Here is a 27,106-nt window from a genome sequence, read left to right on the forward strand (position 1 = left end):
TGCACGATACTAGTAGTGTGACTTTACCATACTAAGTAGTCCGTAGCTAGTTGTACACCTCCCGGTCCCGTTCCGTGTCAACCTTGCTCCTCTCCTGACATCAACAGCCGTCCCCGCCCGCTCGCCGTCACCGCGGCTTTACTATTGTTCACGTTGTGGACACGAGTGCTGGCCACCACGCAGAGAACGACAGATCATGCCATGCAAAATGATAAATTCGGCTCAGCTTACCCGACTTTCCCGGGCATTTCAACCCCGGATTGGCCGGGGGCAGGCTTCGGTCCCAATATCTATCGTCTTACAAGCTTTCATGTAGGCCTAGATGCAACCTGGTAAACAACCTGAAACTACTCTACTTCCAACGCCAGAGCCAAAAGTAACACACCCTGTTGCCCTATATTCCAACATCTATCATGGAAGCAATTACCTTGAATCCTGCATTACTGCAGAAGCTTGCGTCCAAGACGGCCATCATTACGGGTGCGGCCGGTGGAATCGGCTCCGAGACTGCACGACTGTTCGTGGCACATGGAGCCAACGTAGTGATTGCAGATTTGGCGCAGACACGACCAGCCGCCGAAAAAGTGATTGCCAGTCTCTCCGACCCATCACGGGCGATCTTCGTTCCCGCCAACACCCTGGACTGGGAGCAGATGAAGGCACTGTATAAGACGGCCATCGAACGGTTCGGGTCCGTCGAAGTGGTGGTGGCCAACGCGGGAGTCATGGAAGGTCACCCAGTGCTGGACGCAGACCGAGTCGATGAGACCGGCGACCCGGTGGAGCCGAAAGAGGCATACAGGGTTATCGACATCAACGTCAAGGGGACATTGAATAGTGCGTCGCATCCCCAGCCTTTTTCCCTCACTTATCTACCAGGACCACCAGCATGGCGCGGTCACATACAGAGAGCGCGCGCCTCTAGAGTCCTTGGAAACCGACACGCTAACTCTCTTCTGCCACATTCTAGCACTTCTTCTCGCACTGCATTACATGAAGGACAATGCACCTGCTGCTGATGGCAGCCGGGGCTCCATCGTGCTCGTCAGCTCGGTGTCGGGATATTTCGGTGGCACCGGCGTGGTGGGCTACGTCACCTCCAAACACGGCATCACTGGCCTGCTTCGGTCCTCCCAAGTCGAGGCGGCAAAGAGGAATGTCAGGATCAACGCAATCGCCCCCTTCGTCACCCCGAGTGCCATGTCCGCCGGCTTTGCCAAGGAGTATGTCTCTCGCGGCCTGGAAGCCAATACTCCTGAAGGAGTGGCTACGGCGATCGCGGACATTGCCATGGACGAGACGAGGCGCGGGGATTGTTTCATGGTAAGTACTAGTGGCTCCCTCAGATTGACTTGGATGGTCTGGTCTTCCTCACGCCGTGCGCTGCTGACCAATACATCAGACCTGCGGAAAAATCATTCGCGAAATGGAGTCGAGTCTAAAAAGAATCACTGGAGTCTGGCTAGGCAACGATGCTGCAGAGACGATGGCCAAAGCGGGTTCCTTCTTTACCGATATAGGCGGCTATGTTCTACCGAAGTTGGCTGCCATATCAGAGGCCAATAATAGCTCTTGATGGCATTGCCTGCTTGGATTGCGACACCATCCTGGCATCGCCCTCCTGTCTTGATTGAACCAGCCACATTGAAATTGAGGTGGTATCACTCTATGAGCGTGGTGGCTTATCTGTCTCCGGTGGAAGGGTTCAGAAAGATGCTACGGCTGATGTGAGCAAAGATGGTTGAGGGACGGTAGCAGCTAGGTCTGTGTAACAACCCACTGTGGTCACTTTTTTTGCCATGCGCCTATGCTATATACCGTCGGACCAACGCAACCTGAGCCTTCTAGAGGTGTCTGTAACCTCGAAACGATTGCTTCCATCTTCTACACTCAGCCTTGTCACGTGCCAGGGGCTACATGAGTCGAAACATCATACCGTGACAGGAGTGATAGGGTCGAATGAAGCCTTCTCAAGACTTCCAAAAGCCGGGAGAATTTTCCACGCGAGTTCTCTGTAGGAAACTAGCAAGCTGCCATGGACTGTCAAGAGTAGAGAGGCGACTGTATCTGATAGCTGCAAATCACGGACTTCGAAATCCAATTCTTGTCATTTGTCCGCCTTGATTCTCTGGGCTGCGAATTTCTCATGCCACTTCCTCTTCTTATGGTTCTGGGCCTCGCTCTGCCCTTTCCCGGCATCGTCTTTCCGGACCGCCGACACTGGGCCCTTGGGGAGGGAAGCACCATTGCCGCCACCCGAGCCAGGTGTTGCAGCAGCCGTGAATCGCAAGACCTCCGCCCCGGTGGAATTTGCGTCTTTCGCCAATCCGACTCCCGCACCGAATGTGCGGACGAGTGCTTTCGGGTCGCAGTCCTCAGCCCATGAATCTGGAAGGAGTTCGGTCCACTGCTTCAGGAATTCGGCCACGGTGACTGTCGTGGAAGGAGGCTGTTGGTCTCGCAGAGAGAGGAGGACCCAGCTTCCCACGGCCTGGCTAACGAGGTCTCTTTGCAAAACCAATGGCTGGCCAACCAGGTCCAGGTCTTGATGTAGATCCAGGTCCACATCAAGCTCCGGATCCAGGTGGTGGTGATTAGACACGGTGCCGCCATCGTCAGGCCTGTCACTATTCGCCAGATCAAATTGCCTTAAGATAGCCCTTGTCACCGCGACCGTCAAGGTGCCGTCTTCTTTCATCTCCGCCTCCTCTATCATGCCTCTGAAGACATCTTGGATGAGTTGTTCACCACTCAGGCCTTCGGGGGTGGTGAGCTTGACACCTGAAATGGCGCACTGCTGAATGAAAGTTTTCCAAGCACGGAGCAAAAGATGCGTAGTGGGTATGTATGTGGCCGATATCTGTCTTTCGTCTTGCCGTCTCGGGAGAATGAAGACGAACAAATTCTTGAGGATGCTGATAACGTATTTCGTAGGTGTGGGAGTATTGTCCAACACTTCTCGTAGAGTGACAGTCGCAGTATTTGCATCTGGACCGCCATTCGGTGCACGTAAATGTATCTCATTTGCATCGTGGTCCGGGTCGTCGAGGACTGGTACTATGTTTCGAATGTTGGCTTCGATTTCTGCATCGTTGGGCTTGACTTCGACCAGTTCAAGGACATTATGGACTTGTGATATGGCTGCTATCCCAGTCTGAGAGCCAATGTCTGTGCGGGGTGTTACTCGACCAGGCGGTCTCTGTTGATCGTCATTCTGAGCTGCTCTCTCTGCGTCCAGCTCCAAGGTCATGTGGGCATCGCCATCTGTACCAGCTGTGTTTCTACCCTGACCGGTAGCATTGTTGCTCGCATTCAAGATATTCTCTCCGTCCTCAACATTGCTCTCGTGATTGCTGTCGTTGTTTTGTTGTTTCTGACTATTGATAACCTGGGATGGGAGTAGTTGTGTCTTGGTGACGTAGACACTGTTGCTCGTACTGACTTGCTTGACAGCCCAGACCTTATCGTCGCTGCAGAGGTGAAGGTGTCCATGCGAAGGTTCAGAACGTGCAGCAGAGGGAGCGGTAGCCATTGTTGACTTGAATTGTAATCTGCTGAAGGGAGAACAAGTCATCAGCTTGAATTCAGTGAATCTCGAGATCAAGTCCGCTCGAGCTTATTGCGCCTCCTGCTCTCTGATTCTGGAAAACAAACTTGGTGTTTGTGTCCTTGCAAGTGCAGGGTGATTCCATCAAGCCGTAACAGTCGGTATCACGACATGAACTCGTGGCTGTAGTGGAGGCAGGTTTGTCTTCAGCAACCACAAAAGCGGAGATAATGCACTATGGCACCCTCCAAGTAGGACAACAGTATCATTTTCTCCGCCGTAGTATTACTTCCTCCATGCAGCATAATAGCACAGAGAGGCAGCACCAGGAAAGAAACGAACCGTACCACGGAAAGCAGTGATGGGCGACGAGATGCCATTTCGACACAATGATAGCCATAGCAACAAACAACGTCCGGTATGAGAAAGAGCAACAACACCAACATACTAACGACTCACCTTGACCTTCTTCCACCTCCCGTACTCAATCCTCTCTCCTTCTCCACCAAGGCCACCAATTCCATTGGCAATTCCATCAATCTAAGCGCCTGCTGCGACGCCATGACCGAGAATGGGACAGGCGGAAACCCGGACTGTTGCGACGACGACATCGATGAAGCCATATTGTTTTGCGGTTGCAATCCTCAAGGAGACTTCTTATGCACTGTCAAAAAAAGAGGTGTGTCAAGGTATTATAGTCCTCTCAGAGATTGATCGTCTGTCCTTTTGAGTGCTTTGGCCGATTGATTTGTCGTCTCGTCGTGATTGTCTTTCAGTCTGTCGTTCAGGCCGAATCGAATACAATCACCCGATTGATCAGTCATTCGGTGATAGGCTTCAGATTGGTAGCATACGGGGATGATGGTAGTGGTCGTAGCCGTGGTCGTTCCAGGACTAGCTGTTGTATTTCGTCTTTGCTAAAAGCCTGTTGGACCTTTGAGTTTCGAGCAAGAATCGATTGTCATGCCTTGCCTTCTTGATCTCGAATTAGAGCCGAGGCATCGTCGAGATGGCTCAATATCGAGATTTCAGAATGACAATGTGTAGTTAATCAGACAGGGCACAGTAGTATTCTAGCCGTGTTGGATGTAGTATTAGTCCATCATGCGGTTGGCAGACGTGAATGACTCGGGATAAAGGATAAACGCGTCTCTCGCTTTCTTCCCGAATTGGGACGCGTCGTGAAGGCAAACGTCATGGCGGAATTATAGTGCATGCATTACATAAACAATCTCTATTGTGGCCATGACCTGTGTGTGACCTGTGTGACCTGTGTGTCCCCGACTGCAACCCCTGCAGAGACACTGCAGCATTCGGTCCTAAGTTCAAAAAAGGTTCCTGCATATTCGACTGCATGGCCTTCTAGACCCTTCGGTAGCTCAGAAGCAGCCTCTTGAGGAGTCGCGAGGCTGCAAGGTCTTCATCCAACGGCCTACGAATCTTACGTTTTCAAATACCGCTCGCAGCGTGAGACCTTAGTACGACCCCGAGTGTGCAAGTATCCGACTGATGCCACAACACACTAGGTCTAGGTACGCATGTACACAACCCGACGAGACGAGACGAGAAAAACGAGTTGTAACTCAGCTCACAGACAGTTCGCATTTTGCAGAGCCAGTGCTAGTATCTGATTGATTGTCCTCAATATGGCCAGCCAGCCGGACGTCTCGCCCCTTTCAAACAGCCCATTCCATATTTGCGCCGGGCGCAGAGATCATTGCGTGTCTAAAGTGTACAGCATACAAGGGTGGTGATGCAGGAATCCCCCAACCCTGAGAGCCGTGGCAGCCATTAAAAGCAAAAGCAAGAGCAACGCCGGGTCCGATATGCACCATGCTTCATGCTTCTGAAGGGATCGCTTGCTGTCTCTCTTGCATCCCATGTTCTCATGTTCCCCTTTTTCCTGAAATCAATCATCCCACGGTGCTCGGGTTGTTGGGTGCCATTTGATGATGATCCGGTCGGTCTTCAATCGTTGTCATGATCGGCCTCTTACGGCCAGGCTCTCGTGTCTTGTCGCGGAAGAGACGATTCATTCATCATCCTCGTCTTCTCTAGGTTCTGCCGCAACCTTGGGCTTCTTCGCACCCGCCTTGTTGCTCTTCTTCTTGTCCTTTACCTTCTCGCCCTCAGCCGCGGTGTCTCCATCATCTTTGGCGCTCAGCTCCTCGGTGCCGTCTCCCTGACGAATGTCCGTCTTCTTCATACCTTCATTCTTTCTCGTTTCCTCTTTGGCGTCACTCTGAGAGTTAGCCTCTTCAGCCTCCCCAGCAATGGCTTGTTTGTCCTCTTCCCACTGCGAGTTCACGGGGCGGAATTCGTCCTGGATCTTCTTGGCCACGGCGGCATTTTCTTTTTCTTGCTTCTCTCTCTCGCGCTTTTCCGCTTCCATTTCCTCCATGTGTCTGATATCGTCTACTGACGGTTCATAGAGATGCCAGACAGTGTAATGCGGTAGACCAATCACCGAAAACCCCATGCGTCTGGCCATCTTGCCGAAGCCTTCAGTCTCGGCGTGGCGTTCAAAGGAGAAAGCAGGGAAATGGACGCCGGCACGGAAAACTCGGGCCTTTGCCAGGATCGACACACCACCGACGCCGTCAAGTTCCATTTCGACGTCTGGGTCTCCATATGGATCTCGAAGATACGCCAGATGCGGCCGCCAGGTGGCGTACTCGGCATATCCTTCCACAATGACAGCATCCTCGTCCAAAGTCTCCGCTAGAGCCATGGCCGTCTCTGACTCTTGCCACGAGTTCAGATCGTAGGGTTGTTCACCACCTAACCAATCGGGCAATGGACGCCAGATGTCTAGAAAACAATGATCAGCAAGAGTTGGTTTGGATGGAGGTAGTATTTCACTCACTTGGGACCGTGATATCTTTGTCGTGTCGCATTAGATCCTCAATGACAGTGTAGGGACAGGTTTCCACATCGGCATCGCGCCAGTATACCCAACTATGATAAGGTCTCAATGCCGCGCTAAGCAACCAGTTTCGTGCTCGTGCCATAAGCTTTCTCCGGCTGGCTTGCGCAGCGAACCCATGACGACTCTCGAAATCTTGACTCACGGCTTGTCCAAAGTCTTTGTGTATGACGGAAATCTCACCATAATGTTGTGATGGGTCAGGATCGGCTTGCTGCGCTTCCAGCATTTGTGAGAGTAATTCTTCGGTGTTGTCCTTCGAATCGGAGACAAGAAAAGCCAGGTCGATGAGGCGATGTGGGTAGGTGAAGTTGCGCAGATGGGCGAAGAACATGGGCAGATGCGGTGCAGCATCTCGTAAAGGAGTGCACAGTAAAACCCGCTCTTCCCGATGCCATCCTACCGAAGATCCCTGCGCATCCGTGAGGTCGTAATATCGCAAGGTCTCGATATCGGACTGCTCTAGAGAAGTATCGGCGCTGGACAGTAAAGAACCTTGTAGGGCTGAAGGGAAAATGAAGTAGATGATCAAGGCGATTGTCCCCAGAGCCATCAACCCAAGTCGTATTAGACGAGAGCGGGAGTGTAGTGCTTTCTTTCGTGGTTCGAATCGACGACCAAAGGCTGCCTCTGGCTTTTCATCTTCAACGAGATCATGCATGCCCCAGATGTACTTGTTCTCTAGATCGGCGCGGTCGGAGTAGGGACGATAGCCGTCATCATCGCGCTTTTTGTTGGCAGCATGGCCGTTGGCGAAGGCGTGGTGCCTATTCATCCCTCCAACTCATTACCACCCCGCAGGTGTCCTTCTCACAAATTTGTGCGACTCTTGTCCAGCAACAGTCTAACACAGGGTGGTTTAATGCATTGATCAGCCGGCGGTTTAGCGGAAGGGACAGGCGTGGCGCAGGGGTCTGAAGATCGATAGCCTTGGGATCTCGTGGAATGGTATATGACGGTAGCAGAGGTCGGTGAGAGGGCTCGCGGAACAAAACGTGAAGAGAGGCGCAGGTCGGGTCGGGTGATGGTGGGTGAAATAAAACTCAGGTCTAAAGTGATAATACAATGTGGCCTCCGTCAATTAACGACGACGATGCGTGGGACTTGCAATCCGCACCAATGTTGCCAAATCGTCAAGGTACGGTGCAGACCCGTTCCCAAGAAGACCGTGAAGAGAAGGGAAGAAGAGAAGGTGAAGCTGTCACTTTCAATGTCAGAAGCAGATGCGAAAGTCTGTCCTCCACAAATACGAGGGTTGCTGCTGTGAATAGTAGCACAGCCAGAGGCCATGCATGGTATCACTGTCGCTTGGTAGGACCAAGGGGCAAGAGACGGCTTCAGTCTGTTTTGGGAGTGCCACAATGCCGCTCTAAGAAAGTCTCATGTCGGCCTACAAATGAATTCCGTCTTCAAAGCGGCGTCACATTTCTACTACCTTTTGTCGCTCTGAGTCAAAGGTCACATCAATAATGAGCACGCAGTATATGGTTGTTTGTACATCAGTTTACCTGGCTACTAGATATACTTTCAGCTCTCGTCTCATCAAGCCATAGACGCCTCTATATTTCAAGTTGTATTATTTCCGCACCTGGTTGTCGGACCAGTTCCACCTCATGATCATCTACCTAGGCATTCCCCCACGTCTCCAGCTGATGGCTATTGACGGAAACGCATACGCCATTCCTCCGAGCTGAAGACCGTCATATACATCGTTACCATCGGACTTCGCTCCGAACCCTGTCTCTTTGACCTGCAATTCCGATGTATTGGATGAAGTTCTTGCGTGGCTCCAGGAACTGGTGCATTTGGGGTAACCAATGATCTCCATTGAACGAAAGTATCGGCGTACGGGCTTTTACACCGAGTTATCCGCGCACGTAAAGACACCCTTGACATTTCCGTTTTTGTAGTCAAGTATGATACTGTCAACAGATGCCTAAAGAGTACCAGCCAGTCAGTTCACGTCCAGATGTTGACTCGCACAAAGATGATAGGAGCTTACATAGGTGCCCACGCCCAAAAAGTAGACGCCCACAACGATGATGAAAATGTTGATCAAGAACCCGATCCATCCTCGAATGCCGCGTTTGCGATAGAATCCGGGTCCCAGGTCGGCCTGTCGCATGCGCAGGTATGCCACGCCCCAGAAGATCCAGCCGAAGAAGCTATCGAATAGGGAACTCATGAGAGACAGCAGATCCGAGAAGAAAGGGATGACTTCGGCGATGATGAAGGCAACAACCCAGGTCACGGCGAGGATCGCAGCCCAAGAGGCCCAGCCGACCACGGTGTGCGAAGTCTTGTGGACGGTGCCATCAAACAGGCGGAAGAAGACGAAGCGAGCGGAGACCGAGGCGTACAAAACCCCAAGGAAGATCAACGTCGGGATCATGAAGGAAAAGGACACCTTCTTGTAAACGTCGTTGCCCAGAGAGCCAAAAGCCGGGGCGGTATTGTATTGTGTTCCGGTGTAGCCGTACACTAGTCGCCGAGATCCGTTAGCACTTGACCGGCCCAATGCGTGCATTTTGCATCTCGCCAATTTGCGAACGACGGCCAATGTCTATGAGGCGGCTCTGACTTACCAATACCACCGACCAAGCTGAACACAATAACCTCACAAATGGTGACTATCCAAATTGCCTTGCGGAAATCGTACGGATTCTTCATTTCGGCGATGAAACTTGGCAGGGTGATCTGGCCGATGAAGGTATAACTGATATTTAGGAAGGCGTTCATGCCGGAGACGAATGTGGTGCCTGCTAGGGGAATAGCCAGCACCAAAGGTTCACCTCCAACCTTCTGACCTGCGGCATTGATGTGGTTGGGATCGGGATTGTACCCGGCAGTGCCGTGTTTGCCCTCCGCGCCAGCAAAAGCAGCGGCAAGGATAACACTGACGAAAGTGAACAAAGCCGACAGGGCGGCTAATTTCGACAGAGCATTGAAAGTACGCGGCATAGAGCAGACCCAAGACACGACGGCGCCAATGGCGGCGAAGCCCACGGTGCAGACGCTGTGGCCTGTTGACCCCAAGTCAGCATGTGTATGAATGACTCATGGGATTGATCAAGGATCAATGATCACACAACTCACCACTCATGGTGTTCAAATAGCGGGAAATTGTCAGGACATGGAGACCCTGGATGAAAGTATTGTTCAGGAGGAACATGATGGCGGTGAACCACCACGCCCACTTCGAGTTCCAGAACAACATCTGACCAATATCGCAGACATCTCTCGTCTCGGGATGACGCAGACAGAACTCCCTTTAATCAACGTTGTCTCAGTATTGATCTCACCGGAATTTTTGGCATGCTGCTAGACTTACCAGACGATCAGAGACGTGTAGAGAACGAATGCCGCTTGGACCACGGTCAAGATGAGGCCCGGTACGAGACCTAGTACGGAATACGAATAAGGGAACGACATGATGGCCAAACAAATGTACTCCGAGAAGAGCAATGCAGCGGTCTGTCGGCGGCGCACGTTAGCAACCTGGAAGACCTTGCAAGTAGTCGCCAAAACAGACCTTTTGCCAGGAACAAGTCCGGTACTTGATAACATCATGAGCCTCCATCTGCACCAGCTTACTGTAGTCATCTGCGGAATCCGAGTCATTGGTGAGGGAAGCCGCTCTTGGCGGAGGGGGTCCAATCCTGCTCATTCTGCGGCCGTTGACGCTGGTCACAGAAGTGCGCCTTTGCTCCAGGTCGGGTTCCGCCTCGGGCTTGAAGGTGTTCGCGTCGCCAAATGTAGGCTCCTGTTTCTCGTGGAGACCAGCCATTTTGGATTGCGATGGTGTTATTATCTTGTCACAGAGTCTATGTACTCGATTTGCTCAACGCCACTTGACAGCGCGAATGGCCCGTACGAAACAGGCGTAAAACAGGGAATCTAGATCGAGAAGAGCGACCGCCGGCATGTGATTGTGGTGGAAGGAACACGCTGCGATTGCAGTAAACAGCCCTGTGGATGAAGGAGAACACAACACTTTGGAAGTAGTTGGCAACAGAGAACGGTCAGATTAAGAACCTGCGCCGAGGGGAAAGGTCTTTTTGAAAGAGATAAGCTGGGATGGCGTGCTGAGGAAACTTGACTGGATCTGAGGGGCTAGACCAGGAGCAAGGTTGTAGAAGTGTACATGAAATAACAAACAGTTGAGATCGCAGGGTCTGTACTCCGAGTCTGGTAAGGGTTTTCGGGAGTCGGTAGGTGGCTGTTTATTAACTCTAGTGGAGAAGAAGAGCGCATAGTGACGACAAGCGGGATGGGGTCCGCGATGGGACTCGACGATCCCTGACTGGGGGCGACGGAAGGGTCAGTAGAAGACCAATAAGTTGATGAGGCCCGGGATCCCTGAGCGACGGAACCTCAGATGATGGATATGGCGTGTTATTGTCTTTCTAGTGCAGGATGGTGGCACGGACGTCGGGCGGGAGGGACTGGCAGATGGCAGACAGGCAGGCAGATATCTGGTAGAGCCAGCAGCTGGTAGAGCAGGTGGCTAGTGGTGGAAGAGGAGGTGTGAGGTGTGAGGTGTGAGTTGGCATTGGTGCGGTCCCTTTGACTCCATCAGTTCGAATGAAGTTGTTGTCTGGCAGGAATTGCTGGCCAAATGACGACGACAACGACAACGACAACGGTGGTGTTGATGATGATGATGATGAAGAAGTCGTAGTAGCCGCTAACACCGACTAGTTGAAATTTTCAGGCCATCCACAGGCCACGCTTCATCCCAGCGTCACATCCAGATCCTGTCGGCCAGCGCCGTTATGGAGGGCGGAAGGAGACTAGATGTGGAGGGAGAAAAGTCAGTCGAAAAGGCTGAAGAAGTGATCCATTGTGGCCATTCCTTTGGCATTGGCATTAATATTGAAAACGTACAGTAACTTGCGCAGCCCACAGTTGTAGTATAGTAGTCCAGACAAAAAGAGATATACAGAGGCAAAGTCTCAGATGGCGTGCTTTCCCCAGACTATGGCATCAAACGGATTACAACGAGAAATGCTCACCGTAGGCACCAGCCTAGATAGATACCTTAGGTAATGATGCTTTAAGCAAAGTGTTAGGGGCCAGTAAGCACTCAGGCATCTGTGACAAGAAGAATAAGGACCCCTATGATAGGCACAATGGGTGAGAACACTGCGTCACTTTAGGTACCTGAGGTATCTCTGTAGCCTGATGACCCTGAGAAAGACTGCGGCTCGACTTCCTCCCCCACCACTGCACCGTACTGTGCAGACTGCACCCGCACCTCTGGTTACCGTGCCACTCTAGGACCCCTTTGAATGCCCTCGTACAATCGAGTCTCACATTTGCCGTGAAGCTGTATCTGTAGACAGCCCGAGATTGCCGAGCTCCTCAGATCCTCAATACTGGTATGCTGCTACGTCTCCATCTCAAGTCAGGAAACGTGGCGTGGCGTGGCGTCGAATCAAGCTCATCTCCATCCACACCCAAGATGACCAAGTCACAACCAAGACACAACCAAGACACAACCAAGACAACCAAGAATCTCGACATTTGCTTGAGTCGCTCGCTTAAAGCCTTACACCGAAAGGCTACTGACACCTACATTGATAAACGACACCATTTGTAGGATATAGGAAAACACTAGCATATGAGCTCCCCGCCTCACACATCCTCGTCGTCGTCATCTTCCAGCATCTTCGCGTAGTCTTCGGCAGACGCGAACGTCGGCAGGCCCTTCAATTTGTTCTTCTTCGCCTTGCCCGTCTCCTCCTTTGTCTCCTTCTTGCTCTTCTTCCTCCTATCCGAGGGCTCAAGTTCTTCATCTTCCTCTGCCGAGTCGAACCCTGCGAACTCCGCACCTTGACTAACCGCAGTTTCATCCATGTCCATAAGGTCGTCCTCGTCCTCGTCAAAGATGCCCGCCTCAATGTCCACATCAGAATCATCAGAACCACTGACTCCTTCCCCATCAGACTCGTCCATAGCCGACTCCAAGTCGGACAGGTCGACATCATCGTCACTTTCAACCTCCCCTTCTAGATCCGGTGCGCTGTCCATCATGGCTTTCCACACCTCATCCTCATCGCCGGATTCATCATCTTCCTTCTCCCGCTTCTTCTGAGCCTTAGGCTTCTTCGATGTACCCTTGGCCAAAGTCGCAAAGTATTGATGGAAGAAGACGTCTTCAGCAGCCACCTCATCACCCTTCTTGGATTTGAAGGCGTCGCTGTTCACCGGCAACTGGCGTGCGCCACCGGCACTGCCAGCAATGAGCACGTTGTGCGTATCACTCGCCGCCATAGGCTGCATGATCGAGGAGCCCCGCAGACCGGATGATGACAGCTTGGGGTTGCGATAGACGAAGCGATCCAGGAAGTGGCTGAGCGTATGCAAACTAAGATCCGGCTTTCCAGGCAGTTTGGCATGTCGCAAGACGTGGTCAGCGCTGACAGACACTGAGGGATGGAAATGCGCCAAAAACGGAAGCAGTTCCCATGCACAGCTGTTGTCGGCGTTGGCATGTTCGGGCGCGCGCTTGTGCCCATCGTAGACATTGCCCTGGTGTTTGTCAGGCAATGCAGGCTGAGCAGCAGTGTTGCCATCTTCGTCAACATCGCGAAACACTTCTTCGTCATCGTCATGGTCCTCTGGCTGGTCAATCAGTCCTGCTAGTGAAGGGAAGGTTGACTCTAAATCCCGGATGAGGAAGAAGGCCCCGCAGATAAATGGAGGTTCGTGCAACGACAGGATCTGAATCAGCCTCTTCACGAACGCCCTGACACGTTTCACGTTTAGATCGGCCTTCAACGCTCGATGCAGCAGGTTGAGATAGAGTTGTTGTTTCGAGGCGTGGATCAGCCGGGGATCCAACAGCGATTCGTAAAGAACGCGGTAAAAACGATCATCTGACGCCTTGTGCTGATTCGATAGTCGCTGTATGAGCAATAGCGCCTGAATGCTCGTGTTGAAGTTTGGCGAATGTGCAATCTTGAACAATGTCTCCATATGCTCGCCGAAGCTTGTGCCGCTCGCTCCCACGTAAGGATATGCCCGGTTGACCCCAGTCAAGATCGCCGATGTCAGTTTCTCTCTCAGTTCATCGGTTTGAGATTGCCCTGAGACCGGTGGTTTTTTGGGTTGTCTTCCTCGCTCTCGAGATGGGGGACCTCGAGACGGCGGTCCATCATCCGTCTTCTCCTCTGGAGCCATGGCACCGGTTTTCAGCAGTTGTGTAAACAAGGAGAAGTAGATGTTTATCAGTTTCCGCGCCACATCCTCCTCTTTGGTGCTCAGTGCTGTCTGATTGAGCGTCACCACTGCGTAGTACTTTCCGTGCAAGCTTTGTCCGGGTCGGAAGATGAAGTCTGTCTCAATCGCCGACACCACAATCCCCTTCATGGCGGGATGATTGATCAACAGCTGCATCAACAAGTATGAAGCCTGTGAAGCAATCTTTTTGACTGGATCGCCGATTTTATTGATGAGAAGCCGCAGCAGATTCGATTCCTGCTCAGGTCTCTCCTTGAGCAGCTCATATACGTAGCTCACAGCGCGTGCTTTGGAAAACTCGATCTCGTCGTTGCACCACACTTCGAGGGTCTTGAGAACTTCGAAATATTGCTCTTTTAGCCAATCTTCGAACGCCCACACCACCAGGTGCTTCTGATCCAGACCGCGAGGCAATTTATTCCCCTTGCTCCACATCTTCACTTGTCCCAGCGCGTTGGGCAGAGCTGGCTGGGTATGGAACGCATAAAGCCTTCTTGATTCCGGGAGTAGAGATCCCTGTGCGAATAAGTCCTTGAGAGCCCGAAGAACATCGACTGCCTGAGACCGACTGCGTTTGCGGGCCAATGCGATCAAGGTCTCAAGAGCATGCATGTTGTGGAGGGGAGATTCTTGCACGGCCAGTGTGAGAGCCGAGATCTTGTCCGACAGTGTCCCCGAAGTGACGACCGTATTGTAGAAGGAGTGAGACGCTGACGATTGCTGAGAGTCTCTGAACCGCTGGTTCTCTTCCTCCAACAATGTCTTCGCATATTCGTGGAGTTGGTCGATTGAGTCTTTCGTTGGGGTATATTTGGGACCAGCCGCCATATCGACATCCACTGCGGGCACGTCGTACCACTCAGGTCTGGGTTCGCAGATGAATGAGGGCTTCTTTCCACGCTGTGATTTGTCTTTATTCTTCTCCTGCTTTTGATCTGGTTTCTGACTTGAGGCATCGGCCTGCTTAGCCGGGGCTGCCTTTTCAGGGCGCCTTTGAACTTCATCGTCCACATTGTCGGACTCAGACTCGTTTTGTTCGTCGTCAATCTCGCCCTGTGCCAGAGCGATTTCTTTCAAAATGTTCTTCAGGCCCTTGTCCAGACCGTCTACATCAATATTTGACGATGGCCGAGACTTAAAATTCTTGGGTGTCTTCTCGATCGTAGGCCCCTCCAGTTCGGAGTCCGATTCTGCGTCCGCAACGAGTTCCAGATCCTCAGTGGTACCCCCTAGAGCCTGCACTTCCTTCCGAAATTCGTCCTCTTCGTCAACACCTTCTCCATTGTCTTTTCGAGGAGCATTCTTTTTGTCCTGGTCGAGGACTTGACCATTTCGATCACGCTTCTTACCTCGCTCAGACCCTTCTGCACCAAGCTTTGCATCCTTCTTGTTCTTTTTGGGGTTCGGTCCTTTCTTGTCTAACTTCTCAAAGCGTGCTTGGATCTCATGGCGCAGGTTCTCAAGCGTAGCGGTTGCGGGCTTCGAGGCAATTTCGGTGGAACCCTCCTGAGACTTGCTGGGAGCCGCTGCTGGAGAGCCCACAGGATGAGGCTTCGATTTGGACATGACTCTCAGATCATCGAATCTTGCACGCCTCCAAATAAAGACGGCGTGGTCAATGGTGAGCGACTCGCAACCTGCGAGCGCCAGAAAATTATAGATTTCAGCGGATTTAATGCTGCCAAGCACAGTTAATTCCGCTGCCTCAACCTCCAGCCAGGTGCAAATGCAGTCTATCTGCACCACAGAAGTAGTAGTCGACATTTAGTTTCCAATGCGTTCAACATAACCTCAAGCTACTTGGGCCTTTGTCACTTTCAGTCGCTACATACACTGGGCGGGCCGAATGTGAGACGGGGCCGAGGACACAGGTGTACGAGATCGTGTTATGGTTGGACTACCCGAACTCATGGTTCTCCGGTGCTGTTGAATCCCATCCATGAAGCACCATGTTCTCCGTCAAGTCTCTGCGAGGGCCACGTTTGCTCTCGCTCAGCGACAGTGTGGACTAGTCCGGCTGAAACACACCGACTCAAGACAACGGCTTACCGACTTCTGGATTCCGATGGTGAACGTGCAGAAGCAAGATGCCGCTGCCGATGCCACCCAGCTCCTCATCCGAGCTGGCTATCTGCGGCAAGCGTACGCCGGCATCTTCCAGATGCTACCGCTTGGACTTCGAGTCCAAGAAAAGCTAGAACGACTGATCGACAAACACATGAAGTCTATCCAGGCTTCTAAAGTATCCTTGTCTTCGATATCATCATTAGCGTTGTGGCAGAGATCGGGACGGTGGAAACCAGGGGCCGAGTTCTTCACATTCAAGGATCGAAGAGATACGGAATGGCTCCTAGCACCGACACACGAAGAAGAAATCACGACTTTACTCGCGGACATCATCCGCACCCCTCAACAACTTCCTGTGCGTCTGTATCAGATTACACGGAAGTATCGCGACGAGAAACGGCCGAGAGGTGGGCTCCTTCGAGGCCGGGAGTTTCTCATGAAAGACCTGTACACGTTCGACTCAACGCCACAGGAGGCACATGCAACATACGACGACATCAGAGGTGCATATCGCAACTTCCTGGATGAATTGACAGTCAAGTACATCGAAGCCAGGGCCGAGTCTGGCGACATGGGAGGAAATCTCAGTCATGAATACCACTTCCCAAACTCCGCAGGAGAGGATATTGTTATCACTTGTTCAGATTGTGGCTATGCCCGGAATGAGGAATTCGTTTCACAGAAGGCATACCCTCCTCAGTTCATCGAAAGTATACCGGACCGCGAGTTATCAGCATCCCTCAATCCTAGCGCGTACCTTCAACAAGACTTCCTCAGTAAAGACGGCCGTAGTCTTGTTCGCGCGATCGCACCCAAGGAAACGGTTCAGGATGCAACAGACGACATCAATCCGTATGGTCTCAACTCGTATGCCATCAAAGCAGCTCTTGCCGGCGTCCTTGAGATCGATTCCGGCTTGGAACATCCTTTCGCTTCCTTCGAGGGACGGCTGGCGACAGATAGCGCGGACAATGCGACCAAGGACGCATCCATCATTTACCTTCTCGACTCTGGGGTGGAACCTGAGTCGATTCACGAGCTGATTTCACAGGACATCGACCGGTTCTCTCACAACAACATCAAATTTTATGTCATCAGTGCGCCGAAAGACGACGGCCGCGGTATCAACTTGCTCAAACAACAATCCGGTGATCCCTGTCCGGAGTGTTCGAGCGGCAAGCTTCAGCTACACAAGGCCATCGAGGTCGGCCACACCTTTCACCTAGGAACCCGATACAGTTCCAAGCTGGGACTGACCATCAGGAATCCTGATGGCAAGGAAAGAGTTCCCGTCGAAATGGGATGCCATGGGATCGGTGTGTCCAGACTCATCGCCGCCGTGGCATCATGTCTCGCGGACGAACGTGGCCTCAACTGGCCTAGAGTGATTGCGCCGTTTGAAGTGGTGGTGCTTATCGCAAAGCCTGAGCCGCAAAGGATGCAGGCGGCCGAGCAGATCTACGACCAACTATCCAGCTCAGAACTTGGTGCGGCGGATGTCCTCCTTGACGACCGAACGGATCAAGGTCTGGGATGGAAGCTGAAGGATGCTGACATGATCGGCTATCCTGTGATTGTAGTGCTGGGCAAAGGCTTCGACCGAGGAAGGGTCGAGGTGCAGTGTCGCCGGCTGAAGATCAAACAGGACGTGGAGATGGACCGCGTGGTGGAATTCGTGCATGGTCTGCTCAAGCAGCTTTGAGATATTCTCTATGATGGCGGCAATTGTATACTAAAAAGAGATACCCAACTCTTGCGGATTTTTTGAATCACAGCTTCTAGCATAACCATAATACTCTGTCATCCCTCTACAATCGGCTCTTCTAGTCCGTGGAGCGATGACAGCTACTACGTATATAACTCATATTTCATCGAAGAGTTGTTGTGGTTGACCCGCTTTGCAGACAGAAGCAGCCTCGTGAATTCGAACAAGGCTGAGTAGCCAATTCCGGCCTTCTCCAAACTCGAATCGCAGTTCAACTTTCTCTAAGAGATTAACAAACACATCCCATCCCGTTCATTCATTCATTTCTGTCTAAATTCGCAACCAAAAAGGATCACTCCGTTTCTGGATTGTCCGTTTACACTTGTACGCTTTCCTACTTCTGCCCAGCATCCTCACTTGGAGAAAACGAGAAGATGTCGCAACCACCACCAAACGCAGTTGACATCTCGACGCTGTCAGTCCAGCAGCTTTCGGCGCTGCAATCCCGACTCTCGCAGGAACTCGAGCACCTAAGCACATCCTACCAACGGCTCCGAGCCGCACAATCGCGTTTCCGGGATTGTATTCGCAGCATTCAGCAGGGAGTACAGGGGAAGAGCGGAGGTGAGTCTGTTTTTCTGCGCCGTATGATGGACAGACGCAAGCACAAACACGTATACCCTTGCCTGGAGGAGACATACGCATACGATGTATAAGCGTTAGTGTTCCGATTTCGTCGGACCCGCACGCATGCATGGATGGATATAGGAGAGGGAAAATTGAGCAGAAGCGTTGAAGGGAAGCCCAGGTTGGCTCTTAGTCGCGATCAAATCGAGACGAGACGAGACGAGAAGATTGTCGAGCAAGCACGAAACGAATTTGGCACGAGCAATGAAGAACCCACACAAGCATTGAATCTTGATTTTTCGAAATATGCGATTGGAAGCATGCTAACTCGCGTTCGTACTGTCAACAGAAACACCGCTCCTCATCCCCCTAACCACATCCCTCTACGTGCCCGGCACGCTTGCAACACCCGCGGACTCGTCGGATAAATCTTCATCTGTCCTCGTCGATGTCGGCACTGGCTTTTTTGTCGAAAAGACCCCGGAGGACGGCATCAAGTTCTACACTGGCAAGGTGGATGAGTTGACGAAGAACCTGCTCGAAATCGAGAAGGCCGTGGGCGGGAAGAACGAGAATCTAAGGGTCATCGAAGATGGTGAGTGCATACATACCAACCCCTCCTCCCAAGAGTCATGTCATGTTGGGTATGTGGGCAAACAGCTGATACGGCTTATCTCTCTGCATCTGCAGTCTTGAGACAGAAGATGCTTGCTGAACAGGCTGCCGGGGCGGATTCGAATCAACCACGGGCGCAAGCGAGTGTAGGATAAAGCGGCTTGCGGCTGCCGCCATGGTCGCCGGAGAGATCCAATGTTGTGTGATCACGAATTACTGCCGCTGGCTTCATCTGTGTCTATTAAAAAGATACCTTATGATTCCTGAGATGCGCTGCTTTGCAAGGACATGTTGCCCGCTTTTTGTCTATGTCTGCCTAGCTGCCTAGCTGCATCTGCTCGCTTCTGGCAGACTTGAACAGCTCGGCCACAGAAAAGTATGGCACCAGCTCTCGGTCTGCATGTCTGATCAAAATGCAAAATGGGATTGAATGGAATCTTCGAACTTTCAAGAATGGGTGCTATTCCGCCGACCTTTCTCAACTTCGCTGTCCCTACCATCTGCACTTCTTTTCTGGCTGGGACTCGGAATCGTTGCCGACTTGACGGCCTTTCTCATGCGCCGCCGTTCTGACCATTTGCAGTCTGATGATCTCCAGTTGTGGCAGGAGTATTCTGTCTACCTCTGGCAACCTGGCTGATAGCCTCGGCCAACAGATCCTGAATCTCCTCCACCTCGTTGATGAACTTCTTGAAGCCTTGAGGTAAGGCCCGGCCGTCGTCGACACCACTCTCAGGGAAGAACGTGGCGACAGATTTCGGCCAGCTCACGTCCTCGCCTGGCTTGAGCGTGCCGAACTGGCCCATCAGATTGTCCCACTCAGGGTAGTAGTACAATGCGTGCCAGCGGGTCTCGACCGGGCTGGAGGAGTACTGCCCTGTTCTCTCGTCGTAGACTTCTTTTCGCCGAAGCTCGAAATAGCCGTCAGCGTCCTTGAATCGCCACTTCTTCACCGTCAGCTCGGAGACGGTTTGCAAACTCCTCTGATTTGCAGGATATTTGACGCGTCGCTGTGGGATTGCCTTGATGCCGTTTGGGGGCCGTGTAAAAGTAATGTTGTTCTGAAATTGTCCCATAGTCTGACCTTTGAATTGCTTGTTCGAATGCATGGGGAAAGCGTCTATGGTAAGCTGGTAATCCGGACGCTCAAAGTTGAACAGACTGACTTGGAGCCTGGAGACCATATCGCCGAACTCGACCCAGCGACGCTCCTGAAACTCGTAGTCGTGCTCGCCAACAGGGTTGATAATGGTTTCCAAGCGAAGAACCGCATTACTGTTGGCTGCTGCAAAATCGAAGTACACCCCATAGAATTCGGTCCCATCATGAAAGGCCTCCATTGAATCAAGAATGTCTGGCAACTGGGTGATATCACCTTGTCGGACAGGGATGCTGTTCATGCTGAGCTTTGTGCGACCCTTGGTGACCATGAGGAAGAAATCTTCGAATGAGTACGTGTCAGACCCGCCAGATGGTCTCTGGAACAATTTGAACCCCAGCTCTCCGAAGACCACCCTCATGCGCACGTGTTGATGTGAGATCCGAAGCCGCTTGATCGAAGTATCGATGGTTTTCTTGATCTTCTTGCGATTTGTAATATGTGTGCGACGGCGTTCCTTCACCCACTCTGCTTCGTCTGATACTGGCTTGCCATGCAAGGTGGGAAGATAGGAGTCAGTAAGAGGATCGCGATCCTGCAAACCAACACGATCTCTGTAAATTGAATGGTGTGGAGGATGCACTAGAGTGACAGTGACGAGCTGGTCGCGACGGGATACGGTCTCCTTGATGAGATTCAAGACTCTGTTCATGATGTGGACGACATCTCTCTCAGAGTTCGCTCCGACGATGATGTGATGGACATCCGCAGATTGGAAACCAATGCGACAGTGGTAGCTGCTTCTCAGTTGGTCTAGGATGTTAGCATGGTGCTCCGCGAAGTCTTCGATATCGAGCTCTTTCGGCCATAAGAACGCAGCTTCGAAAGCGTAATCGAGCGAGACCTGCCTCAAAAGCTCGTCAAAAGCCTTCTGCTTGCTCTGGCGTTCGAGTCGGTGCTCTGCACGGCCGTCGAGGGCGTTGGATCTCAACCAACTATGGTTGTTCTTCGAGCTATCTGCGGAGCTGCGAAGGTCTTCTTCCCACTTTGCAAGTGCTGCCCTAGTTTCGGCGATCTGCGGCGGCGTGCCCCAGATGAAGAGCTTCTGATCCTGGTCCTCTGGCTTTCTGACGTATGTGCCGGACTTGAACATAATCTCCTGTAGCGTCTGTAACGGGTGTGGGCGACTTCCGCGATCAATTCTCAGCGCTGATGTTCTGTGAGCTCGCCATGTGGAAGCAAGTTGATATTCTCCATCGGCGGCCTGACCACTTTCGAAATGAATCTGCGCAGCACTTTTGATCATAGGGGGTCTTGTCGTAGGGATTTGTCTACCACTGCGGGCAATTTGACCGCTGACAGCAGGTTGTTGAGCTGTTCGTGCAAACCCATTAGGCGGAATGACGGGCTGAGCTCTCGGCGCATAATCTCGCGATGTGGCATATCGAGATGCTGTTGGAGGAAAGCGACCCGCATCACCAGCTGGCACACCTGGGTTGAAAACATCGGAGGCAGCATACGAGTAGGCTGATGCTCCAGGCAGACTTGCTTCCTCCCATCCTGTAAGAAGGTTAGGCACGGTGCAGGAAGGAGGAAGACTCAAACCCACGTTCAAGGTCAAGACCTTCACCCTCGTGGCTAGATCGGCTGGTCAGTATATGATTTGCGCAGACCGATGCTGATACTCACTCGCTCATGGTGCCGACGTGTGCCTGCTTCTTGCTGACGTTGTCGCTCTGAGTCCATGCAAAAGAACAAAGAGACCTGCAGATGAGGTAACAAAAGGCTGAAGTGGAAGTAGGAAAGGAAGACGGAGAATCAACACCTCTTTATACACATGGACGCTAAGAAAAAGCTGCACATGCGTTCCTGATGAGTGACACGATGCCTTTCGTGCCTTCTGTTCTATGTGAAGTGATATCAAAAAACACACAGTGATGACGCAGTGATGGAAACAAACTGAGACGCGACTCAAGTGAACTTTTGCAACAGATGTTGATATAAGCAGAAATTCCCCAGCAAGCCTCCAAACAAGCCTTGGCTTGTCCTTGTTCAAATGTTCAGCACTTTCTTTGATAGAAATACTTGCAATGAGATCAGACACAGAAGGCAGGTGAAGTCACGATGCCTTCGTCTTATGAAGGAAGTTCAATTGCGGGGGCAGTACCGACCTGCTGCAGCGCCCTCACCCTTACGCCATCCCGAGATTTCTATATGGGCAAAGAGCGGACTTCAAGGATCCTCGAACATCAGAGAGCAGGGTGTATGGTTATTGCAGTTTCACTCTTCTTCTACATAACAGAGAGATGTGGTCAGGATTGCGTCTCAGATGCTATGCGTGACAGTATTGAATGCCAAGTCAAACTATGCCCCAACAGGTTATATTGCCTGTCGCGTCGAGGCGCGTTTACGCGTTTCACGCGTTGTGCCAATTTCCTAATGTAAAGTGAGCAAACAGCAGAGGAACAGACACATAGGTTTGGTCCCGAATCCTAACCATCCTCCAAAAACCCCTTGCCGTATTCCACACGTGATGCAGAGGCAGAAGAAATATTTGACCAAAGGCGGGCTTGCTCGGGAAGACTCAGACGACGAGCTCGGATACGACGACCATCCCTGGCAATGGATCTATGAGACTGACGAAACACCCCAACCGGCTGAAGATGAGAAGACACCGACGAAGAAGCGCAAGGCCAGCGCTCTCAGCCAAGGTTCGAGAAAGAGGGCCATAGTGGGTGCACGAATGGGCTCGTTCTCTGTGCGAGTCGGAGATCCGATCCTGCTAAAGTCTCCTGAGCAAGGAAAGGACTGGGTTGGACTAATCTGTTCATTTTCGAAGACCAACGAGGACGGAGATGACGAGATGTGCGCATATATCCAGTGGTTCTGCACCCCAGAAGAGCTGGCGTTTGGAAAGCGATTCAAAATCAGACCTGACGTACTTCCCAACGAGTCGTATATCACGGCGGACTTCAATGTCAACCCATTGACAGCAATCAATGGCAAAGCTACTGTTTTATCGAAAGATGTCTTCTTCCAGAAATATCCTGGAGGATTGCCGCCCAAGTCGAAATCGGCTGCAAACCGGTACTCAAAGACTATTATGTGCCGACGAGGAGTCAAGCAGAGGACGTTGCAGTTCACTGAGGATTTTGTTTGGGAGGAGATCTACCGAGGGCCCGAGGACCTGTTGGATCTGATTGACTGGATCAAGGAACAGACAAAGGGCAAGAAAAAGCAGTTGGCTAGTAAGCAGGAGGACCGCGAGTACGAGCAAAAGAACGAGATGTGCAACGAGGAGCAGCCCAGGACTCCACACAAACGGCGGAAAACGACTGCGACCACTACAGCGTCAACGCCGAAGTCATCAGTCAAAGCGTCCAAATATACAACACCGACCCACAAGCGAATCATGATCAAGAAGCCCATTGAGATCACGCCTCTAGGGACCCGTATCCTCTCTCCATCGCAGTATATGTCGACACCATACTCTCAGGCACGCACAACTCTCCATGTCTCATCCGTCCCCACTTCTTTGCCTTGCCGTTCGAACGAGTTCAGCACAGTCTATTCCCACCTGTACTCGGCCATCGTCGATGGCTCTGGAGCTTGCATCTACATTTCCGGCACACCGGGGACGGGCAAGACCGCCACTGTGCGGGAAGTGGTGGGCGCCTTACACCAAGCGGTCTTGAGCGAAGAACTGGACGATTTCAACTTCGTCGAGATCAATGGCATGAAAGTTACGGAGCCCCATCAATCATATTCGCTGCTATGGGAAGCGCTTAAAGGCGATCGTGTCAGCCCAAACCACGCATTGAGCTTGTTGGAACAGGAGTTCTCTCATCCGTCACCGCGCCGCATCCCCTGTGTTGTCTTGATGGACGAACTGGACCAGCTCGTGACCAAGAGCCAGAGCGTCATGTACAACTTCTTCAACTGGCCGGCGATGCGGCATTCGAGACTCATCGTCCTGGCTGTGGCCAACACAATGGATTTGCCGGAGCGAACACTGTCGAACAAGATTAGTTCTCGGCTCGGTTTGACTCGAATCACATTCCCGGGGTACACGCACACGCAGCTGATGGAGATCATCTCGTCGAGACTCGAGGGCGTGCCCGGGAACATTGTGGACCAAGATGCTGTCCAGTTTGCAAGTCGCAAAGTCGCGGCCGTTTCAGGCGATGCGCGCCGGGCGCTGGACATCTGCCGTCGTGCTGTCGAGATTGCGGAACAGTCCCAGCAAACACAGAATACTGCTACAACGGAGACTGACAACGACGACGCTTCTATTAGTGCAAGCACGCCTAGCCGCAAGGGCAGAGGTGCTACTAAGGATCTGTCGAACACGAAGCCAGAGGAGAGTGATGCCTCGAAACCGCTTCCCAGAGTAACAATCGCAACAATCAAACAGGCCATTAACGAAGCGACCTCCTCTCCCATCGCACAGCATCTCCGTTCTCTGTCGCTTGCTTCCAAACTGTTTCTTGCCGCTATATTGGCGCGCACTCGTCGCACCGGGGTGGCGGAGTCTACCTTCGGTGATGTTGTGGTCGAAGCCAAGCGCATCGCCGATGTGGCCGAGAACAGCGCCATCCACGATTTTCTGCTGGCCAATGGGGTGCCTAGAAAAGCAACCTCGACAATGCCACGAATACTTGCACTGGGAGCAGCAGCTATGGAACTCGTGGAGGCTGGTGTATTGGCCATGGAGGCGAGAAGCAGGGGCGAAAGAGCGGGCAAAGTCAGATTGAGAGTGGGCGAGGAAGAGGTGAAAAGCGCATTGATGGGGGACGCTGAGGCGAAAGGTCTGGGAGTAAATGCTTAAAACGCATGGAACTGGCGGACGTGCATTGAGCAGAATGCAACGGAGGACCCTTCAAAACAAGTCTGGATATGATACTGCCAACTTTCCCACCTTGCAATGACTTCCAATAATCATTTTGTGTTAGGCATTTCCTACATGGTAATCAGCATCTTCAGAGCTTCGTGCTCTGCCGCCGCCTTGAAGGTCGTGTATGCATTCGCCATCTCCGAGAATGGGAACTCATGGGTGATGAGGTCCGCTGGGCGAATGCTTCCGGCGGCGAACAACTTCAGCAGCATTGGCGTGGTCACCGTGTCCACGAGCCTGGTCGTCAACGAGATATTGGCACTCCACAGCTTCTCGATCTTTAAGGAGCAGCTGCTCCCGTGCACGCCGACATTGGCGATAGTCCCGCCAGGAGCAACCAGGTCCTGAGCCAGTTCCAGGGTGGCAGCGATGCCCACGGCTTCGATGACCGCATCGCAGCCGGTGTTGTCAGTCAACTTCATGACCGCTTCCTCGGGCGACGATTCCCCGCTGTTCACAATATAGTCCGCCCCGAACTTCTTCGCGACTTGGAGACGACTTGGATCCTTGTCGATGACAATGACGATGCTGGGGGAGTACAGCTTCGAGGTTAGCAATGCCGCAAGGCCCACCGGTCCCGCGCCGACAATAGCAGCTGTCGACCCAGGCTGGACTTTTCCATTCAGCACGCCGCACTCGAGGCCTGTTGGGAAGATGTCGGAGAGCATGACCAGACCCTTTTCGTCCACGCCTTGAGGGGCATGATGCAGTCCGCTGTCGGCAAGTGGAATGCGAACGTATTCTGCTTGAGTGCCGTCGATGGTATTGCCCAGGATCCAGCCACCTTTGACGCAGTGGCTGTACATGCCTCTGCGGCAGTATGTGCATGTTGCACAGCTGGAAATGCAATTGATCAGGACCCGGTCGCCCTTCTTGAAGCTTGAGACTCCTGATCCCGTCTCGTGGACAATGCCAACACCTGTACGTACAGATTAGTCAGTCTTCCACGGCTCCCAACCTTCCAGCAGATAAGTACCTTCATGTCCAAGGATCCGACCGGGTGTGCATGTTGGAACGTCTCCGTGCAGGATGTGCGTGTCTGTGCCACAGATCGTCGTATACACCACTTTGAGAGGAGCGTCAGTACAAAAACAAGTTCGGCTGTCACATATTGAGCAGAGCAAACCTTTCACAACAACGTCTGTAGGCTCCTGGATCTGCGGAATGGGACGATCCTCAAGGGCACATTGACCGTTGCCTTTGTAGACGAGAGCCTTCATATTCAACGGAGTATCTCAATGTTGTCAATCAATAGCACCTCTTTGTGTTTTTCTTCAGGTATCTTTGGCTGACAATACTTTCTCGACACCCCCCAGGGGGAATCACGTCGTGGATATTACACCACATTACAGCTGAGAGGGGCCACGAAACTTTCTCGGATCCGTTGATATGGAAGTGTGAAAGGTCCTCGGGTGATAGGGGTTGCTGTGAAGTCGGTGCTTCCATTGGGCTTGCGATTCTCAGACCACTGGTACCCGATCCGGCCATTGTCTCATGATTGGTTTCACGGTGCGGAGGCAGCTCCTACATCTCTCTTTCCCCTCCCCGTCTCCTTTTGGCGATCGTATTGTTCTGACTGCCGATGACGTGTTCCACCGTCCTACAAAGGCCCTACGCGAGTGGCAGGAGAGGAGCACAGTGGCATCGGGCTCCAGGCTCTCGAGATCAGTCGCGTTGCTCGCGTTGCTGGTTAAGCTGCGGGACGTCTTGCGTGCATCTTGAGCAGTGCTTGGCCGACGGACTTTGCACAGAAACCCCCCCAGAAGGCTCTTCCTTGTGTACGAAGCCGTCCAGGACGGATGGTCGGGCTGGATACCTGGCAAGACTTCACAGTAGGACAGGAGCCCAGTGGCAGAGGTGGGTATCCCACAACTTCGTTTGTTCCTAACACACCAGAGTACAACACAGAATTGGTGTGGCCGCTATGCTCATGAATCATGGTCGCTGCTGTATTGTTGGCTTCTCTCTGCGATGGCAGCGGGTAGGTGTTAGGACCGAGGTGGTATGTCCTTGATACTCTTTGGCTTCTTCTTTTCATCTTCTCATTCATCTTCTTTTCCTGTATTGAATCGGATTTACACACGGTACGCTGATGGCAACCCCGTCGTCACATGATACCGAAGACTAGCACGAAGCCCAGGCCTCCCTGCCCATGCCGGCAGTAACTGAAACAACAGCCAGGACAGCTAGCAGGCAGCAAGTACTACAGAGCCGTTGCTTCTAGCTACTTTGCACGCGGCCGCTGTGCGCAAGCCCGGGGAGAGTCAACATCGGAGCATCAATCAACGTGTCCAGAAAATGTCCATCGAACCGGCTCAGGGATGGTGAATGTCTACTGTACCCACCCTCAATCTAGAGTGCGCTTCAACCAGCAGATCGAG

General features: G+C 52.3%; 10 protein-coding genes across 10 annotated transcripts; 4 read left to right on the forward strand and 6 right to left on the reverse strand.

Moving 5' to 3' along the window:
* Positions 1-413: 413 nt before the first annotated feature.
* On the forward strand, positions 414-1,576 carry A1O1_02881 (uncharacterized protein; the record flags this gene model as incomplete). Its single annotated transcript, XM_007723789.1, has 3 exons — positions 414-837; positions 971-1,323; positions 1,403-1,576. The coding sequence occupies 3 exons, from the start codon at positions 414-416 to the stop codon at positions 1,574-1,576; spliced, it is 951 nt and encodes a 316-aa protein (XP_007721979.1).
* Positions 1,577-2,107: 531 nt separating this feature from the next.
* Positions 2,108-3,532, reverse strand: A1O1_02882 (uncharacterized protein; the record flags this gene model as incomplete). The annotated part of the gene is made up of 1 exon (XM_007723790.1): positions 2,108-3,532. One exon carries the CDS (start codon positions 3,530-3,532, stop codon positions 2,108-2,110), a length of 1,425 nt encoding a protein of 474 aa, XP_007721980.1.
* Positions 3,533-5,579: 2,047 nt separating this feature from the next.
* On the reverse strand, positions 5,580-7,248 carry A1O1_02883 (mannan polymerase II complex ANP1 subunit; the record flags this gene model as incomplete). The annotated part of the gene is made up of 2 exons (XM_007723791.1): positions 5,580-6,358; positions 6,414-7,248. 2 exons carry the CDS (start codon positions 7,246-7,248, stop codon positions 5,580-5,582), a joined length of 1,614 nt encoding a protein of 537 aa, XP_007721981.1.
* Positions 7,249-8,328: 1,080 nt separating this feature from the next.
* Positions 8,329-10,260, reverse strand: A1O1_02884 (uncharacterized protein; the record flags this gene model as incomplete). Its single annotated transcript, XM_007723792.1, has 6 exons — positions 8,329-8,409; positions 8,476-8,954; positions 9,059-9,496; positions 9,570-9,742; positions 9,805-9,947; positions 10,006-10,260. The coding sequence occupies 6 exons, from the start codon at positions 10,258-10,260 to the stop codon at positions 8,329-8,331; spliced, it is 1,569 nt and encodes a 522-aa protein (XP_007721982.1).
* A 1,850-nt stretch (positions 10,261-12,110) lies between these two features.
* Positions 12,111-15,284, reverse strand: A1O1_02885 (uncharacterized protein; the record flags this gene model as incomplete). The annotated part of the gene is made up of 1 exon (XM_007723793.1): positions 12,111-15,284. One exon carries the CDS (start codon positions 15,282-15,284, stop codon positions 12,111-12,113), a length of 3,174 nt encoding a protein of 1,057 aa, XP_007721983.1.
* A 373-nt stretch (positions 15,285-15,657) lies between these two features.
* Positions 15,658-17,487, forward strand: A1O1_02886 (uncharacterized protein; the record flags this gene model as incomplete). Its single annotated transcript, XM_007723794.1, has 1 exon — positions 15,658-17,487. The coding sequence occupies one exon, from the start codon at positions 15,658-15,660 to the stop codon at positions 17,485-17,487; it is 1,830 nt and encodes a 609-aa protein (XP_007721984.1).
* Positions 17,488-17,924: 437 nt separating this feature from the next.
* On the forward strand, positions 17,925-18,887 carry A1O1_02887 (prefoldin, alpha subunit; the record flags this gene model as incomplete). Its single annotated transcript, XM_007723795.1, has 3 exons — positions 17,925-18,114; positions 18,467-18,712; positions 18,808-18,887. The coding sequence occupies 3 exons, from the start codon at positions 17,925-17,927 to the stop codon at positions 18,885-18,887; spliced, it is 516 nt and encodes a 171-aa protein (XP_007721985.1).
* Positions 18,888-19,286: 399 nt separating this feature from the next.
* Positions 19,287-21,528, reverse strand: A1O1_02888 (uncharacterized protein; the record flags this gene model as incomplete). Its single annotated transcript, XM_007723796.1, has 3 exons — positions 19,287-21,391; positions 21,441-21,469; positions 21,521-21,528. The coding sequence occupies 3 exons, from the start codon at positions 21,526-21,528 to the stop codon at positions 19,287-19,289; spliced, it is 2,142 nt and encodes a 713-aa protein (XP_007721986.1).
* An 836-nt stretch (positions 21,529-22,364) lies between these two features.
* Positions 22,365-24,659, forward strand: A1O1_02889 (origin recognition complex subunit 1; the record flags this gene model as incomplete). Its single annotated transcript, XM_007723797.1, has 1 exon — positions 22,365-24,659. One exon carries the CDS (start codon positions 22,365-22,367, stop codon positions 24,657-24,659), a length of 2,295 nt encoding a protein of 764 aa, XP_007721987.1.
* A 131-nt stretch (positions 24,660-24,790) lies between these two features.
* On the reverse strand, positions 24,791-25,945 carry A1O1_02890 (alcohol dehydrogenase; the record flags this gene model as incomplete). The annotated part of the gene is made up of 3 exons (XM_007723798.1): positions 24,791-25,644; positions 25,702-25,791; positions 25,852-25,945. 3 exons carry the CDS (start codon positions 25,943-25,945, stop codon positions 24,791-24,793), a joined length of 1,038 nt encoding a protein of 345 aa, XP_007721988.1.
* Positions 25,946-27,106: the final 1,161 nt, after the last annotated feature.

Source organism: Capronia coronata, assembly GCF_000585585.1.
Source record: "Capronia coronata CBS 617.96 chromosome Unknown acBCG-supercont1.2, whole genome shotgun sequence".
In the NCBI taxonomy this organism is placed as follows: Eukaryota; Fungi; Ascomycota; class Eurotiomycetes; order Chaetothyriales; family Herpotrichiellaceae; genus Capronia; species Capronia coronata.